The 17,012-nt window shown below is 56.2% G+C and overlaps 1 protein-coding gene across 1 annotated transcript; it reads right to left on the reverse strand.

Annotated features, from left to right (window-relative positions):
* Nucleotides 1-535: 535 nt before the first annotated feature.
* vps28 (VPS28 subunit of ESCRT-I) lies at nt 536-10,309 on the reverse strand. Its single transcript, XM_033040663.1, has 9 exons — nt 10,185-10,309; nt 6,081-6,109; nt 5,651-5,688; nt 5,322-5,411; nt 4,830-4,935; nt 4,034-4,135; nt 3,889-3,942; nt 3,623-3,714; nt 536-776 (listed from the first exon to the last, which is right to left on the reverse strand). The coding sequence occupies exons 1-9, from the start codon at nt 10,213-10,215 to the stop codon at nt 656-658; spliced, it is 663 nt and encodes a 220-aa protein (XP_032896554.1). The 5' UTR covers nt 10,216-10,309; the 3' UTR covers nt 536-655.
* Between the last annotated feature and the right edge of the window lie 6,703 nt (nt 10,310-17,012).

Consider the following 17,012-nt stretch of genomic DNA (forward strand, 5'->3'; position numbering starts at 1 on the left):
TCCACAGACCACGCCCTCACCCCAACACAACCCCGCCCACTCCACAGACCACGCCCTCTCCCCAACACAACCCCGCCCCTTCCACAGACCACGCCTCCTCCCCAACACAACCCCGCCCCCTCCACAGACCACGCCCTCACCCCAACACAACCCCGCCCCCTCCACAGACCCCGCCCTAGCCCCATCCCCTCCTCAGCCCACTAAGCCCCGCCCTCGCCCCAACACAACCCCGCCCCTCAATAGGCCCCGCCCCTCTACACAACCCCCTCTCTATAATCTCCTGCTCCTCTCCCACTCTTGCTCTCCCCTCCCCTCCCCCCAGCCCCCTCACCCCAGGCCCAGCCCCCTCACCCCCACGGAGACTGCCACAGGCAGTACCAGCTGCCAATGTCAGACACAATGACACAAAGTGCTGCAGTGGCAGAGAAGGAATGGGTGACGTTTCGGATCGAGACCCATCTTCAGACTGAAATTCAGGGGAGAGGGATAAGGTGTGAAAACAATACATCAAAGCAGACGCCACTCAAGCAAAATGCAGAATGTACAATCTCAGGTGTTTATTGAAAGAAAACTACATCCACCCGGAGCCTAGCAGCAGTGGGGCAGAAACAGCAAAAACCGCGCGGAACAGGAAGAGGCTGGGGCAGGTAGCCCTTCACGACGAGTGCAGGAACCGGTTGAACGAGTTGTAGGCAGATTCCAGATCAAACAGCATCTGACGTACTTGCGAGTCATCCAACTCGTCCGAGGCGGACATCGCACTCAGCTTCTGGAGCCTGCAATGCAGAGGGTGGTGTGAAACCAGACCTCCAACTCAATTAATGCCGCAATCTGCAGCGAGAGTACCCTCCCCACAGCTCTCTATTAATCCCACACGTTTGTCCTATCATACTATGTTTGCATATTCTGTTGTGCTGCAGCAAGTAAGAATTTTATTGCTCTACCTGGGACATCGCTACACTACTAAAACTATTCTTATTGTTTGTGTTTGTGCTGACGATGTGTCAATCTGCTTTTCCTATCTTCTTCCAAACACTAGGTCCCAACCTTCCCATTTACACACATCCAACTCACATTTTTCCCGTTGAGGTGATAAACATCTTCCCTTCGCATTCCCACCTATATTTCCGATCTTATAATCATTTAAAAATTTTAAAACAGGCCAAAAACTCACCCATTTTGGAAAAAAGCACTCGAGTAATGTCAAAATGCACTCACAGGGCAGGACGGGAGGAAGGGGCACTCCAGCACTCACGTGGTGGCGACAGCCGGTGCCCAACGCCCGGTGGGGAGGGTGGTGCTGGAGCTGGAGTGAGGGCCGGGCCCGGGCCTTGGGATGGGGCTGTGACCGGGGCCGAGAAAGAAGCCGCCGCTGGAACCAAGGACAAGCCTGGGTCCGGGGTCAGGGACAAGCACACTGGAGCCCAGGCAGTGCCGAGCTGATGGCTGGAGTCTACAGCCAGGGCCGGGCCGGGCCGAGTACGAGAACCAGGCCGAGTTCCAGGCACTGGTGCTGCTCTACGACCTGGGTAGGTCCTGGGGCAGGGAATGGGAGGATGAGGGAAATGAGGAGGGAGATCGGGTGGGGAGTGGAAGAGGGAGATGGGGGGAGGGGGGGTGGAGTGGAAGAGGGAGATGCCCTCCTCCACCCCTACCCACTTTCTCTACCCCCTACCTCCCTCTCTCTACCCTCCCTCTACCCCCTCCCTCTCCCCCTCTCTCTCTCTACCCCCTCCATCTCTGCCCCTCTCCCTCTATCCACCCCCCCCCCCTCAACTCTACTCCCCTCCCTCTCTATCTCCTCCCCCTCCCTCTCTACCCCTCCCTCTCCCTCTCTACCCCTCTCCCTCTCTTCACCTCCCCCTCTACCATCCCTCCCTCTCTAGGGACTGAAGAGGGAGGGTGAAGAGGAGGAGGAGGGAGTGCTGGAGGATGAGGAGAAATGAGCCGCACCTGCGCAATTGGGGGCTATGCGCGAGTGGTGCAATATTGTGTTGGGGTGACGGGTAAGTGGCGGGATCTTGCGTTGGGGAGCAACAGGTCTGCACTTGGTCTAGTATGACAATAAAACACCATTGACTGTCAATCCCACACTAATCCCACTGCCCCGCTCTCCCCCCACTGACTCTGCATTCCCAAAACTGCTCCAAACACGGTCTAACCAGTGCTTTCTGAAGCTTCAACCTTGCACCCCTGTTTTTATATTCTAGTCCTCTCTAAATCAATGGAAACATTGCATTTGCCTTCCTCGCTGCTGATTTGACTTGCAGATTAACTCTACCACGCAGTGTACGATCATGAATCACTGACCAGACACAGGTGTGTGCATCCACTTCATTTACACACGTGGCCCCAGCAATCCAGCCCTCGCCCCACTGCGACCAATTTCCCGGACAATCAACGGAGGACCTCAGCTTGTCGAGCAGCATCTGTGGAGGCAGAGAAGCGGTCGACGTTGCGGGTCGACACCCTGCAAGTCCACTCTGCCTACCACACTGCCTGACCCACTGAGTTCGTCGGCTGCTGGTCTCTTGCTCCGGTCTTGTGTCCTTCCTGTTGACCCTCCCAATGAGCACTGGACCTGCACTGTCCCTCAGTGACCCTGGTTACCAGGTCCTAGCCATTGGAGAGCTCCACACCTCTCACTGTTTCAATACCGTGCAGTTCTGCTCACCCAGCTATGAGAAGAATGTCTCCAAGTTGGAATGGATGCAGACGAGATTCACCAGGATCGTACCTGGGCTTGCATTTCAGGGAGAGCTTGGATAGAACGGGACCGTTTTTCTTTGGAGCGCAGGTGGCTGAGGGGTGACCTTATTGAGGTGTACAAGATCATGTAGGCATGGATAAAGTGAACACTCACAGTCTGTTTCCTAGGGGAGAGGATTCTAAAACTAGAGGGCACAGGGTTAACATGAGAGGGGAGAGATTGATGAGGAACCTCACACAATGCTTCCACACCTCAAAAAAAATTCCTTAAATAAAATTCCTAAATTTCCTGGAATTTGATGGTATTTCCAAAAATTCCCCAACTGCGCATGTGCGACTGCTGCCCCAACTGCGCACACGCGGGTACCGGGCCCACTGCGCACGGGCGGGGAGACGGCGTCATTCTGCGTCCCTACAGCGTCACCGTCGCCATTTTCAATTGTGACGCGGATGACGGGCCTCCCCCAACTGCGCAGGGCCGTAAATATACTCTTCCCCCCAAAATCAAAATACAAAATCATAATTTCCCGAAATTATTTAATTTCCCTAAAATTACCCGAAGACCAACAGAATTTCCTGAATTTCAGGTAATTTCCTTCAAAGTGGAAACACAGCCTCAGGGGCAACTTTTTCACTCAAAGGGTAGTCTATATCTGGAATGAGCTGCAAGAGGAAGCTGTAGAAGTGATACAATTATGACATTTGGACATATATGGATAGGAGGGGGTTAGAGGGATATGTGCGAGAAATGGGACTAAGCCAATGTGCTGACTAGGTGGGCTGTTTCTGTGCTTCATTAGTGGGGTCTTGCTGCCCCAATAACTGGGACCCCACACCTCTCACTGTGGGATGGATGCTGGTGAACCCATGACCATGTACTGACTCGCGTACAAACTGCAGCACAGACACTCACCACTGGTCCACCTTCTCCTTGCCCTCAAAGTCCGGGGGCAGGTTACTCATGCGATTCATGGTCTCCATCAGCTCGCGGAGGTCAGGCTGGATCTAAGGGGAGGCACAGGAGCCGTCAAGATTAAACACAGACGGGACATCAGACCCTTCACCAGGCTGTGCCACTCACCACGACTGTGGCAGACGGACTGCTGGAATCTGGAGCAGGAAGCAAAGTGCTGGAGGAACTCAGTGGGTCAGGCAGTGTCTGGGGGAGGGGCTGCTTACCTCATCCATGGCGCGGATCTCCAGGCGCAGCTTGTCCATGACGGTGATGAAGAGCTGTGGAGAGACAGAGGCAGCCGTCAGTGAGGCTGGGCAGTGAGGCTCACGGACATGATGTTGGGGGGGGGGGGGGGATGGGACAACTTACAGACACGATGTCGGCAATGCAGCGGTTCAGGTTGCCCTTGTCGTCCTTGATAGTGATGGGACGGTCCTCTTTGATCCGCTCCATGGCCAGCGGGCAGTCCAGCTGTGGGGGTGGAGTGGTCAGTACAGCCCCTCCCTCCACAACACCTCCCTCACACCCCCAACTTCCTTCACACACCCTCACCCCCTCACACACTGCCCCTCACCCATGTCACACACACCTCCCTTCACCCCCCAACTCCCCTCACAGACCCTCATCCCCATACCCCGTCACACACACCCCCCCTTCACCCCCCACACCCCTCACAGACCCTCATCCCCATACCCCCTCACACACACCCCCCTTCACCCCCCACACCCCCGTCACACACCCCCCTCACATACCCTCATCCCCACACCCCCCCCTCACCCCTTCACGCACCCCCCCCACCCCGTCACACACCCCCCCTTCACCCCCCAACTCCCCTCACAGACCCTCATCCCCATACCCCGTCACACACACACCCTCACCTCTTCACGCACCCTCACCCCTTCACACACACCCCCCTTCACCCCCTCACACACACCCCCCTTCACCCCCCACACCCTCATCCTCACACCCCCCCCTCACACACCCTCATCCGCACACCCCCCCCTCACCCCTTCACGCACCCCCCCCACCCCGTCACCCACACCCCCCCGTCACACACACCCTCATCCCCCACACACATACCCACTCCCACACCTTCACCCCCCTCCCCATCCCCCACCCTCACACACCTCCCCCCACCGCATCCCTCTCCCCTCCCCCCACTCACACGGTAGCGACGACAGAACTCATCGATGGAGGCGAGGTCGGCCCCCTGCACCTGTCGGAACGCAGCCTTGTACTGAACCAGCAGCCGCGAACAGGCAGCCGTGTACCTGTAACACAGGGGGGGGTCACTGTGGGGAACAGGCAGTGTGTACCTGTAACACAGGGGGGGTCACTGTGGGGAACAGGCAGTGTGTACCTGTAACACGGGGGGGGGGGGTCACTGTGGGGAACAGGCAGCGTGGACCTATAACACAGGAAGGATGGGACACAGCCAGCCGTGTACCTTCAACACAGTGGGGGGGGGGTCACTGTGGAGACTGTACGTTGTCGTTGCCCTTGTATCAGGGCACCGAGGGGCTGGAATGAGCCGTCCACAGTGTGGCTCCTAGTACACAATGAGGGGGCAACAGGGTCACAGATACTACCCCCCACCTCCTGACCCCTCCACCCCACTCTTCCCTTCCCCAGGCCCTCTCGGGAATCAAACACTTACTCAGTGGGAGTGACGCAGTCCTTGATGTAGGTTTTCTCCAGAGCCTGAAGGGTCTTCACAACAGCAAACAGCTCCGCCATGTTGTCAAACCTGTGGTGTAGGGGGACCCTCAGTTGGTGAACACCCCCCATTCCCCGCCCTCTCCTCCCCATTCCCCGCCCTCTCCTGCCCTCTTCCCCCCCTCCCCACCCCCTCTCCACCTACTCCTGCCTTCTCCTCCCCCTCCTCAACCCCTCTCCCCCTCCTGCCCTCTCCCCCCCCTCCACCTCTCCCGCCCTCCTGCCCTCTCTCCCTCCCATCAATGGGCCGTGGCCATCACCATCACTCACTTCTCCCGCTCCCGGGCATTTTTGTACAGCTTCACCTCCTGCAGGGGAAGAGAACGATTCACACAGGGATTGCATACTCACACACCATCCACACAACCCCTCTCCTCCCCACAACCACACTGTCTCCCTTCCCCACCCCTCTGCAGGGTAGAGAACGCTTCACACAGGGACCCCACACCTTCCCCCTCCCCACCCACCCATTCCACACCCACCCTCCCCACACCCTCTCTCCTGTACCTCCCCTTTCCACACCTTCCCCCTTCCCTCCAGACATCCACTACTGTGACACCACCCCCCCCCCCCCCCCCCCACCCCCTGCTTGCCAGTCTGACACCTTCTACCGCCAGTGCCCCTCCACCCCAGGCTCAGTCTGACCCTGTCTACCTCCCCCTCTCCCCCTACACCCCTCCCATGTGCCCATTTATCTCACCTCATACAGCTCCGGTTTGTTCCCTTGACCTGAAACATTCAAAAGGGAATCATTTGGACTGATTAGCCCCTGATCCTGCAGAGGGAGCCATGCCCTTGCCCACGACCCAAGGCCCAACCTCAGCTCACCCACCGGCACGAGGATTGACAGTGGTCGTACTGACAGACACCACACTCAGGCCCTTGAGGCCACACTGTGAGCCCGTGAGCAGGTCTGGTCACCCAGTTACAGGAAGGATGGCATTGAGTTGGAAAGGGTGGAGAAGATTCATCGGGATGTTACCTGGGCTTGTGGACTTGAGTTCAAGGCAGAGTTTAGTTTACAGCGCGGAAACAGGCCCTTCGGCCCACCGAGTCCGCGTCGACCAGCGATCCCCGCACATTAACACTATCCTACACACACTAGGGACATTATTTTTTTACATTTACCAAGCCAATTAACCTACAAACCCGCACGTCTTTGGAGTGTGGAAGGAAAGCGAAGATCTCGGAGAAAACCCACGCAGATCACGGGGAGAACGTACAAACTCCGTACAGACACCAGCACCTGTAGTCAGGATCGAACCCGGGTCTCCGGCGCTGCATTCGCTGTAAGGCAGCAACTCTACCACTGCTCCACCATGACCACCCTATCCACCGAGAGGTTGGATAGGCTGGGACTGTTTTCTTTGAAGCGTAGGAAGGTGAGGGGTTGATCTTATTGAGGTGTACAAGATCATGAGGGCATGGATAAAGTGAACACTCACATTCCCAGGGTAGAGGATTAAAACAAACTGAAGGGTATTGGCTTGCAAGAGGGGAGATTCTCAGAGACAATCTTTCACTGAGAGGGTAGTGCGTATCAGGGAACGAGTTGCCAGACGAAGCTATGGAAGCGGATACAATTATGACTTTTAAAAGGCATTTGGAGATGTATGAATAGGAATGGTTCAGAGGCATTTGGGGCAAATGCAGGCAGATGGGACTGAGTGTGTTGTACAGCTCTGACTATGGTGAAGATCAATAGCAGAACGTGCTGGGATTAACTAAAGGAATAACACAGAACACAAATGGCGCATGCATAAATACTGCCTTAAAAATCAAATCAAAGGTACATGAAGATACAAACAATGAAGGTACAGACAAAACAAAAGTATCCTGTGAGGGTGTGGGCAAGGTTCTGACCACTCCACAGCTGTCTATACAAGGACAGAGATGTTGACGTTATTGGTGAATGAGTGCACGGCAACTGCTCTTCGGCCCAACTCTTACATTGGGCAGCTTACACTTCAGCGGTATGAACATTGACTTCTCTAACTTCAAATTACCCTTGCTTTCCCTCTCTCCATCCACTCCCCCTTCCCAGTTCTCCCACCAGTCTTACGGTCTCCGACTACATTCTATCTCTGTCCCGTCCCCTTCCCTGCCAACAGTCTGAAGAAGGGTCTTGCCCCGAAATGTCATCTATTCCTTCTCTCCAGAGATGCTGCCTGTCCCGCTGAGTTACTCCAGCATTTTGGTCTATCTTCTTACATAGCAACTATGTCCCATCTACACTGGTCCCATTTGCCAACCTTTCACCCCTATCTCTCCGCACCTTTCATATCCATGTACCCGGCCAAGTGTCTTTTAAATGTTGTTATAGTATTTGCCTCAACTGCATCCTCTGGCTGCTCGTTCCATATACCCACCATATTGTTGTGTGGAAACAATGCCCCTCAGGTTTCTATTAAATCTCTGAACTCTCACCATAAACCAGTGTCCTCTGGTTTTTAACTCCCCTGCCCTTTGACAAGACCATTCATTCACCTTATCTATCCCCGTCCATCTACCTCAGTCACTGTGCTCCAGGTAAAATAGACACAACTCATCCAACCTTTCCTCACAACTCAGATATCTTTGTTAATCATTTTCACCCCTTTTCGAGTATCTTCTTCGCTAACTTGCTACCACAGATGTCAGGCTCACTGGCCTGTCGTTCCCAGACTTTTCCCTTCAGCCCTACTTGAATAGAGGCACAACATTTGCCACCCTCCAGTCCTCCAGCACCTCACCCGTGTTTAATGACGACACGTAAATCCCAGCCAGGGCTCCTGCAAACTCATGTTCATAAGTGTTTAAGAAGGAACTGCAGATGCTGGAAAATTGAAGGTACACGAAAATGCTGGAGAAACTCAGCGGGTGCAGCAGCATCTATGGAGCGAAGGAAATTTCCTTCATGTTCATAAGTGACAGGAGCAGAATTAGGCCATTCGGCCTATCATCTACTTCCTCATTCAACCAGGACTGATCTATCTCTCCCTCCTAACCCCATTCTCCTGCATTTGCCCCTGACACCCACACTAATCAGCAATGTCCTCTCTAGTTCCCCACAATGTCCTCGGATATATCTGATCAGGCCCTGGAGATTTGTCTACCTTCATACACGATAGTACCTTGTCTACCTTCATACACAACAGCTCGCTGCGGCCCCATCGCGTCCTCCCCGGGCCCGGCCCTACACCATCTACCCCGGCCCCACACCCTCCATCCCGGGCCCCGCACCCTCTACCCCACACCCTCTACCCCACAACCTCTACCCCGGCCCCACACCCTCTACCCCGGCCCCGGCCCCGCACCCTCTACCCCGGCCCCGCACCCTCTACCCCGGGCCCCACACCCTCTACCCCACAACCTCTACCCCGGCCCCACACCCTCTACCCCGGCCCGGCACCCTCTACCCCGGCCCCGCACCCTCTACCCCGGGCCCCGCACCCTCTATCCCCGGCCCCGCACCCTCTACCCCGGGCCCCGCACCCTCTACCCCGGGCCCCGCACCCTCTATCCCGGGCCCCGCACCCTCTATCCCCGGCCCCGCACCCTCTACCCCGGCCCCGCACCCTCTACCCCGGGCCCCGCACCCTCTATCCCCGGCCCCGCACCCTCTACCCCGGCCCCGCACCCTCTACCCCGGGCCCCGCACCCTCTACCCCGGGCCCCGCACCCTCTACCCCGGGCCCCGCACCCTCTATCCCGGGCCCCGCACCCTCTACCTCGGCCCCGGCCCCGCACCCTCTACCCCGGGCCCCGCACCCTCTACCCCGGGCCCCGCACCCTCTACCCCGGGCCCCGCACCCTCTACCCCGGGCCCCGCACCCGCTACCCCCGGCCCGCACCCTCTACCCCGGCCCCGCACCCTCTATCCCGGGCCCGCACCCTCTACCCCGGCCCCGCACCCTCTATCCCGGGCCCCACACCCTCTACCCCGGCCCCGGCACCCTCTACCCCGGGCCCGCACTCTCTACCCCGGGCCCCGCACCCTCTACCCCGGGCCCCGCACCCTCTACCCCGGCCCCACACCCTCTACCCCGGGCCCCACACCCTCTACCCCGGGCCCCACACCCTCTACCCCGGCCCCACACCCTCTACCCCGGGCCCCGCACCCTCTACCCGGGCCCCGCACCCTCTACCCCGGGCCCGCACCCTCTACCCCCGGCCCCGCACCCTCTACCCCGGCCCCACACCCTCTACCCCGGGCCCCGCACCCTCTACCCCGGCCCCGCACCCTCTAACCCGGGCCCCGCACCCTCTACCCCGGCCCCACACCCTCTACCCCGGGCCCCGCACCCTCTACCCCGGGCCCCACACCCTCTACCCCGGGCCCCGCACCCTCTACCCCGGGCCCCGCACCCTCTACCCCGGCCCCACACCTTCCATCCCGGGCCCCGCACCCTCTACCCCGGCCCCACACCCTGTACCCCGGCCCCGGCACCATCTACCCCGAGCCCCGCACCCTCTACCCCGGCCCCGCACCCTCTACCCCGGGCCCCACACCCTCTACCCCGGCCCCACACCCTGTACCCCGGCCCCGGCACCATCTACCCCGGGCCCCGCACCCTCTACCCCGGCCCCCCACCCTCTACCCCGAGCCCCGCACCCTCTACCCCGGCCCCGCACCCTCTACCCCGGGCCCCGCACCCTCTACCCCGGGCCCCGCACCCTCTACCCCGGCCCCGCACCCTCTACCCCGGCCCCACACCCTCTACCCCGAGCCCCGCACCCTCTACCCCGGCCCCGCACCCTCTACCCCGGGCCCCACACCCTCTACCCCGGCCCCACACCCTCTACCTCGGCCCCACAGCCTCACCTCCCGCAGCGGCCGGGATCCCCTGAAACATCCTGTAGACCAAAGATTATAGAAGCGGAGCAAAGATGTCAACTCTCACTCGGCCCCGACTCCTCCTCCTCCTCAGCAGCAGCAGCAGCAGCAGCGCCCCCTCCCGGCCCGGAGCCGCCACCACACCCTCCAGCAGCAGCGCCCCCTCCCGGTCCGGAGCCGCCATCACACCCTCCAGCAGCAGCGCCCATTCCCGGCCCGGAGCCGCCATCACACCTCCCGCCACACAGCAGCGCCCCCTCCAGGCCCGGAGCCGCCAACACACCTCCCGCCACAGCGCCACCTCCCGGCCCGGAGCCGCCATCACATCTCCCGTCGCACAGCAGCGCCCCCTGCCGGCCCGGAGCCGCCATCACACCTCCCGCAGCAGCGCCCCCTCCCGGCCCGGAGCCGCCAGCACACCTCCCGCCACAGCAGCAGCAGCAGCGCCCCCTCCCGGCCCGGAGCCGCCACCACACCTCCCGCTGCAGCGCCCCCTCCCGGCCCGGAGCCGCGGCGGTCCAGAGATTCCCTTGTCATGTGCAGCAGCCGATGAAGTTGCTACTTTCCGTTACTTGCCAGCCCAGTGGCCGCGATGTCCCACAGATAATGACAATAAACAGCGCGGTGCATTCAGTCCGTGCCCGCCCCACCAAGACCTGCTGCATCTCCTGCCTACTCACCACTCTGTGCACGAAGCGACTGCACATGCAGGGTTAAACCGAAGGTACACACAAAATGCTGGAGTAACAGCGGGTCAGGCAGCATCTCTGCAGAAGGTGTCTCGACCCGCAACGTCACCCATTCCTTCTCCACAGATGCTGCCCGTCCCGCTGAGTTACTCCAGCACTTTGAGTCTACCTCTCTGTCCTGGGCCTCCTCCATTGGCAGAGAGAAGCCACACACAAACTGGTGGAGCAGCACTTTATATACTGCTTGGATACCTTACAACCCAATGGTGTGAATATTTAATTCTCCCCTCCCCCTCCCCACCAGAAGTGTGTCCACGTTCACTGAGAGACAGGAAGAGACCCTCGACAGAGCCCAGTCCGAGCTCCACGGAGCAGGGCCCGCCCAGGAGGGGCAGACATTGAACTCATCTCTCATCTCATTCACCAGGGCCGTGAGTTCTCCAGCCTCCGTGAGAGAGGATGATGAGGGAGAGTGGATGGAAGGAGGGAGAGAGGGAAGAAGGGGAGGATCAAAGGAAGGGGGAGGGAGAGAGAGAGGGGAGGGGAGCAAGTGAGGGAGGAGGTAGAGGAGACAGGGAAGAAAGTAAGGGAGAAAAGAGTGAATGAGTAGAGAGAGGGAGGGAGGGAAAGATGTGGAGGGACGCAGGATGGAAGGAGAGGGAGAGATGAGAGGGAGGAATGAGAAGGAATGGAGGTAGGGGGGAAACAACCAAGACAGCCCACAGTGCCGGAGGAACTCGGGCATCAAACTGGAAATGGACACACAACATTTCCAGTTAGGGATCCTCTTCAGAATGAAACATTATCTGTCCATTTTCTCCACAGATGCTGCCTGCCTCGACGAGTTCCTCCAGCACTGTGTTTTGCTCCAGACTCCAACAACAGTAGTTCCCTATATCTCACTCGGAGAGAGATAGAGAGAGAGAAACAGTGACAAAGGCATATGTATACAGCAATTCGTTCTTCTCCCGCACAATTAAAGCATGGAATAATCTCCACCCAACTATAGTTACCCAGCCAGATGCAACTAAAGTTAAAGTAGCTCTTTCTTCCCAATAACCTTTTCTGGCTTAAGCCCTCCCTTCACCACCTCCAGTTTAAATTCCATTTGGAATATTTTGGAGGACCAAGAAACCAAGACAGAGAGAGAGAGTGAGACAGTGAATGAGAGAGAAAAGAACGCAGAGAGGAGAGAGAGGGAGGGGGTGGGGGGTGTGGAGAGAAAGAGAGGCAGAGATGGAGATAGAGAGAGAGGGAGATGGAGATGGAGATGGGGCAGCAAAGAAAGACAGAGATGGAGGGGGAGACAGAGAGAAAGAAACAGAGGCAGAGATGGAGGCAAAGAAATATGGAGGGAAAGGGAGAGAGAGAGGGAGCGAGAAAATGAGGATGTGCTTGATAGAGGCAGAGGCTAAGAAAGAGAGGGAGACACAAAACAGAATGAGAAGCAGGGAGAGGGAGGGAGACGGGTGGGAGCAGAGAGAGGGGGAGAGGTAGAGAGAGGGAGTAAGTGATGGGGATACAAAGGCAGAGAGGGAGAAAGAGAGCTGCTTTGTTTTCAATAGTGGGATGTGTGCCACTGACTTGTGGTTCTGGATGCAGTGCCCATAAACTGTCTGATGCGTTCCACATGTTGCTGCCCTTTATGTCTAATGGTAAACAGATGTGCGCGCGGCCCCACCCTGGCTGGGAACGGACTGGAACTTTCCACCGAAGTTGCAGACTGAGAGACGGCTGTGTGGAGCGGGGTTGGATGTGAGAGCGTTCCTGCCACAGGGAACCCAGCACCGCGTCTCACATGGGCTGTGTGGAATGTGCTGCTGATCCCGCCTCAGTCCCTCTGGATTACAATTTGCAACACTCTCCTCTGAGTCACTTCCCCTCCACCAACGCTCAACTCCAACTTCCTACGTACATCCCTGCCTGCACGTGATCCATGTCCCTCCATATCCATGTGCCTACCAAAAAGCCCCTTAAACATAGAAACATAGAAAATAGGTGCAGGAGTAGGCCATTCGGCCCTTCGAGCCTGCACCGCCATTCGATATGATCATGGCTGATCATCCAACTCAGTATCCCATCCCTGCCTTCTCTCCATACCCCCTGATCCCTTTAGCCACAAGGGCCACATCGAACTCCCTCTTAAATATAGCCAATGAACTGGCCTCAACTACCTTCTGTGGCAGAGAATTCCACAGATGAGACACCACTACCGTACCTGGCTCCAGTCCGCTATCACACCCGCCACCACATTCCAGGCACCCAGCACTCCCCCAACATCTCCTTTAACGTTGCCCCTCTCACCTTGAAGCTCTGGGAAACGGGTTCCTTTTGTGTCTGACCATTGCCTATCCATGTCCTCCAGAGATGCTGCCTGATCTGCTAAGTTCCTTCAGCACATTGTGTTTTGCTGAAGACTCCAGCACCTGCAGTTCCTTGATTCTCCCTCTGTACATCAATGCTCTTGAGGGTCTGCCATTCGCTAATGGTGTACAAATGGTTTGGCATGGACAAGGTGTCTGCTCCATGACAGCACCAGGTCAAAGTAGATAGAGGATGCTCAAAGAAAATCATAGGTGGGAGTGTGCATGGTGAGATAGTGAGAGTTCAGGGCCACCATGTTCATGTCAGGGTGAAGGCAAGGAGGGCCAGATTAGAGAATCTTTCATGGCAATGAATAATTGAATTGAATTGAATGCCTTTATTGTCATTCAGACCTTACGGTCTGAACGAAATTTTGTGCCTGCAGTCATACATACAATCATACAATAATAACAACAATAAACACAAATTAACATCCACCACAGTGTATCCTCCAAGCACCTCCTCACTGTGGTGGAGGCAAAAATCTTAGGGCTGCAGTCTCTTCCCTCCTCTTCTCCCTCTGCGCTGAGGCGATTCCCCACCGGGCGATGGCACAACCAGTCCCGCGGCTCACCGAACCCCGCAAACGGGCCGGCTCAAACACCGCGGCCCGGGGGTGGTCGAAGCTGCCGCCCTCCAGTCCAGCGGACGCAACCGCTGGGCCCGCGGCTCAACCCCAGACTCAGGTCACCGCCGCCAGAACACCGTCCCAGCCACCGGAGCACCGTTCCAGCCCCGAGCCGGATCGCCCTCACGTGAGTGCCGTTCCTCCCTCGAGCTGGGCCACTCCGACGGGAGCGCCGTCCCAGCCCCGAGATGGGCCGCCCTCACGGGAGCGAGCCCAGGGCAAGTCCTGACTGGCTCTGCCTCCGGAGTCTTGAGGCCGCCAGCTCCGCCATCAGGCCTCAGCGCAGACGGAGGCAGAGAAGGGGGATACGATAAAAAAGTCGTATTCCCCCGAAGAGAGAGACAGCAAGCCCCGTTTCACCCCCCCCCCCCCCCCACATAAACACAACCTAAAAAACAAAAACTAACTAGACCAAACGAAAAAAAACAATATAAAAAAGTAAAGACAGCGCTGCCACTTCCGGAAGGGAAGTCATGGCAGGAATTGTTGTCTGGAACTAGGAGAGACCTTTGAGTAGTATAGAGTGTGGGAGAGTAGTTCAAAATGAAACTAGGTGGTCAAAGTGGGGCCAATAATATTGGTAGAAAGCAAGATTAAGGAGAATCTCAAGATCTTTTATCAGTAGTTTATTATCACGTGTACCAAGTTAGAGTGAGAAGCTTTTATAGCGTGCCATCCACAGTGTACAGATGCATGCTAAAAGGAATAACATTTAGTGCAAGATAAAATCCAGTAATATCCGATTAAAGATAGTCCGAGGGTTTCCAATAAGGTAGATAGTAGCTCAGGCCCACTGTCTAGTTGTTGATAGGATGATTCAGTTTGGGCTGCGTCCACAATTCTCTGCAATTTCTTGCGGTCTTGGATGGATCTGTTCCCAAACCATGCTGTGATGGATTCCGATGAAATGTTTTCTACAGCGCATCTGTAGAAGTTGTTGAGAGTTGTTGGGGACGTGCCGAACTTCCTAAGCCTTCTAAGGAAGGTTGGTGTGCTTTCTTGGCCATTGCTTCAATATGGGTGGTCCACGGGAAGTTGTTGGTGATATTTACTCCAAGGAACAAAGCTTTCGGACATCTCTAATTTGGCACCGTCAATGCACACATTGTATGTCCTGAAGTCGATCACTATCTCCTTTGTATATCCAAAGCAAGCTAGATGCAGGAAAAATGTTCCCAATGTTGGGCGAGTCCAGAACCAGGGGCCACAGTCTTAGAATAAAGGGGAGGCCATTTAAGACTGAGGTGAGAAAAAACTTTTTCACCCAGAGAGTTGTGAATTTGTGGAATTCCCTGCCACAGAGGGCAGTGGAGGCCAGGTCACTGGATGGATTTAAGAGAGAGTTAGATAGAGCTCTAGGGGCTAGTGGAATCAAGGGATATGGGGAGAAGGCAGGCATGGGTTATTGATAGGGGACGATCAGCCATGATCACAATGAATGGCGGTGCTGGCTCGAAGGGCCGAATGGCCTCCTCCTGCACCTATTTTCTATGTTTCTATGTGACCAGGGAAAGAATGTGCCCCTCAACGACCAAAAGGGTTAAGAGACAGGAACATGGAGCAGTACAGCAGTGGACCGGACCCTTCAGCCCTAATGTGCCCAACATGATGCCAGGTTAAACATCTACCTGTACATCATCCTGTGTATGAAGGAACTGCAGATGCTGGTTAAAACTGAAAAAACACACAAAATGCTGGAGTGACTCAGCGGGACAGGCTTCATCTCTGGAGAGAAGGAATGGGTGATGTTTCGGGTCGAGACCCTTCTTCAGACTGTGCTACTATCTATCTATGTATCTATGCGAGTATCTATCCTATCGATGCCAAAGTTGGAAGAGTGTTTGATTGGCATATGTACCAACAGAACAATGAAATTCTTACTTGAAGCAGCATAACACAGTACCCACAATAAGCAAAAACATCTATAAATTAACACCCCAATATTAGTGCAAAAAGTCAAAGTCCTTTGTATTACCAAGACAGTTCATAGTTTAGTTCATGTTTTGTGATGTTTGATGGTTGTTGAGACAAAGCTATTCTTAAAACTGGAGGTCACAGTTTTCAGACTCCTGTACCTTCTTCCCGATGGTAGCAGTGAGATGAGAGGGTGACCAGGGTGGTGTGGGTCTTTGTTGATGCTGACTGTCTTTTTGAAGCAATGCCTCCTGTAGGCAATCCCTTCAATGGTGGGGAGGTCAGTATCTGTGATGGACTGGGCAGTGTCCTCCACCCTCTGGAGTCTCCTCCATCCCCGGGCATTGGAGTTGCCGAACCAGGCCGTGCTGCAACCAGTCAATATGCTCTTTCTGAACATCTCTTCATACCGAATCTCCTCCTTCTAAGGAAGTTGAGGTGCTGATTGGCTTTATTTAAGATTGCATCAATGTGGTTGGCCCAGGACATATCTTCAGATGTAATGCACACTCAAGGGCCTGTCCCACTTGGGCATCATTTGCGCGTCATTTATGCGACATCCTAAAAATTGGTTGGTGCGTCGTGACGCTCGCATGGTGCGTGGTGAGGCCTGGTGGCGTATGCAGTGACGCGCGGCACCCCAGGATTTTGGGATGCTCAAACTCCTCGCACGCCACCTCGCCACAGAAGGTAGTTGAGGCCAGTTCATTGGCTATATTTAAGACGTAGTTAGATGTGGCCCTTGTGTCTAAAGGGATCAGGGGGTATGGAGAGAAGGCAGGTACAGGATACTGAGTTGGATGATCAGCCATGATCATATTGAATGGCGGTGCAGGCTCGAAGGGCTGAATGGCCTACTCCTGCACCTATTTTCTATGTTTCTATGTGACGTATCCCATGCGCATGCTGCCGTACTGACGGCGTACGTGCAGCGCTTGGTGACGCATGGTTACGCACGGTGACACACAAACATTGCCTATGCTCATTTATTATGCGTCACCGTGCATCAACGTCCGTAACCATGCGTACGACTTTGGCGCGTCATTTGAGCGCCGCACCATGTGACCACCCGGGTAAAAGCGCCCGTAGTTTTGAAAAATTTTCACTGGGAAAATCCTTGCCACGGAGATCGGACTAAGTACGAACGACATCGCAAATGACTCCCAAAAGAAGCAGGGCCCTCAAGAGCACTTGGCGTGCAACTGTCGTACTGCTAGACGA

Source organism: Amblyraja radiata, chromosome 2 (genome assembly GCF_010909765.2).
Source record: "Amblyraja radiata isolate CabotCenter1 chromosome 2, sAmbRad1.1.pri, whole genome shotgun sequence".
In the NCBI taxonomy this organism is placed as follows: Eukaryota; Metazoa; Chordata; class Chondrichthyes; order Rajiformes; family Rajidae; genus Amblyraja; species Amblyraja radiata.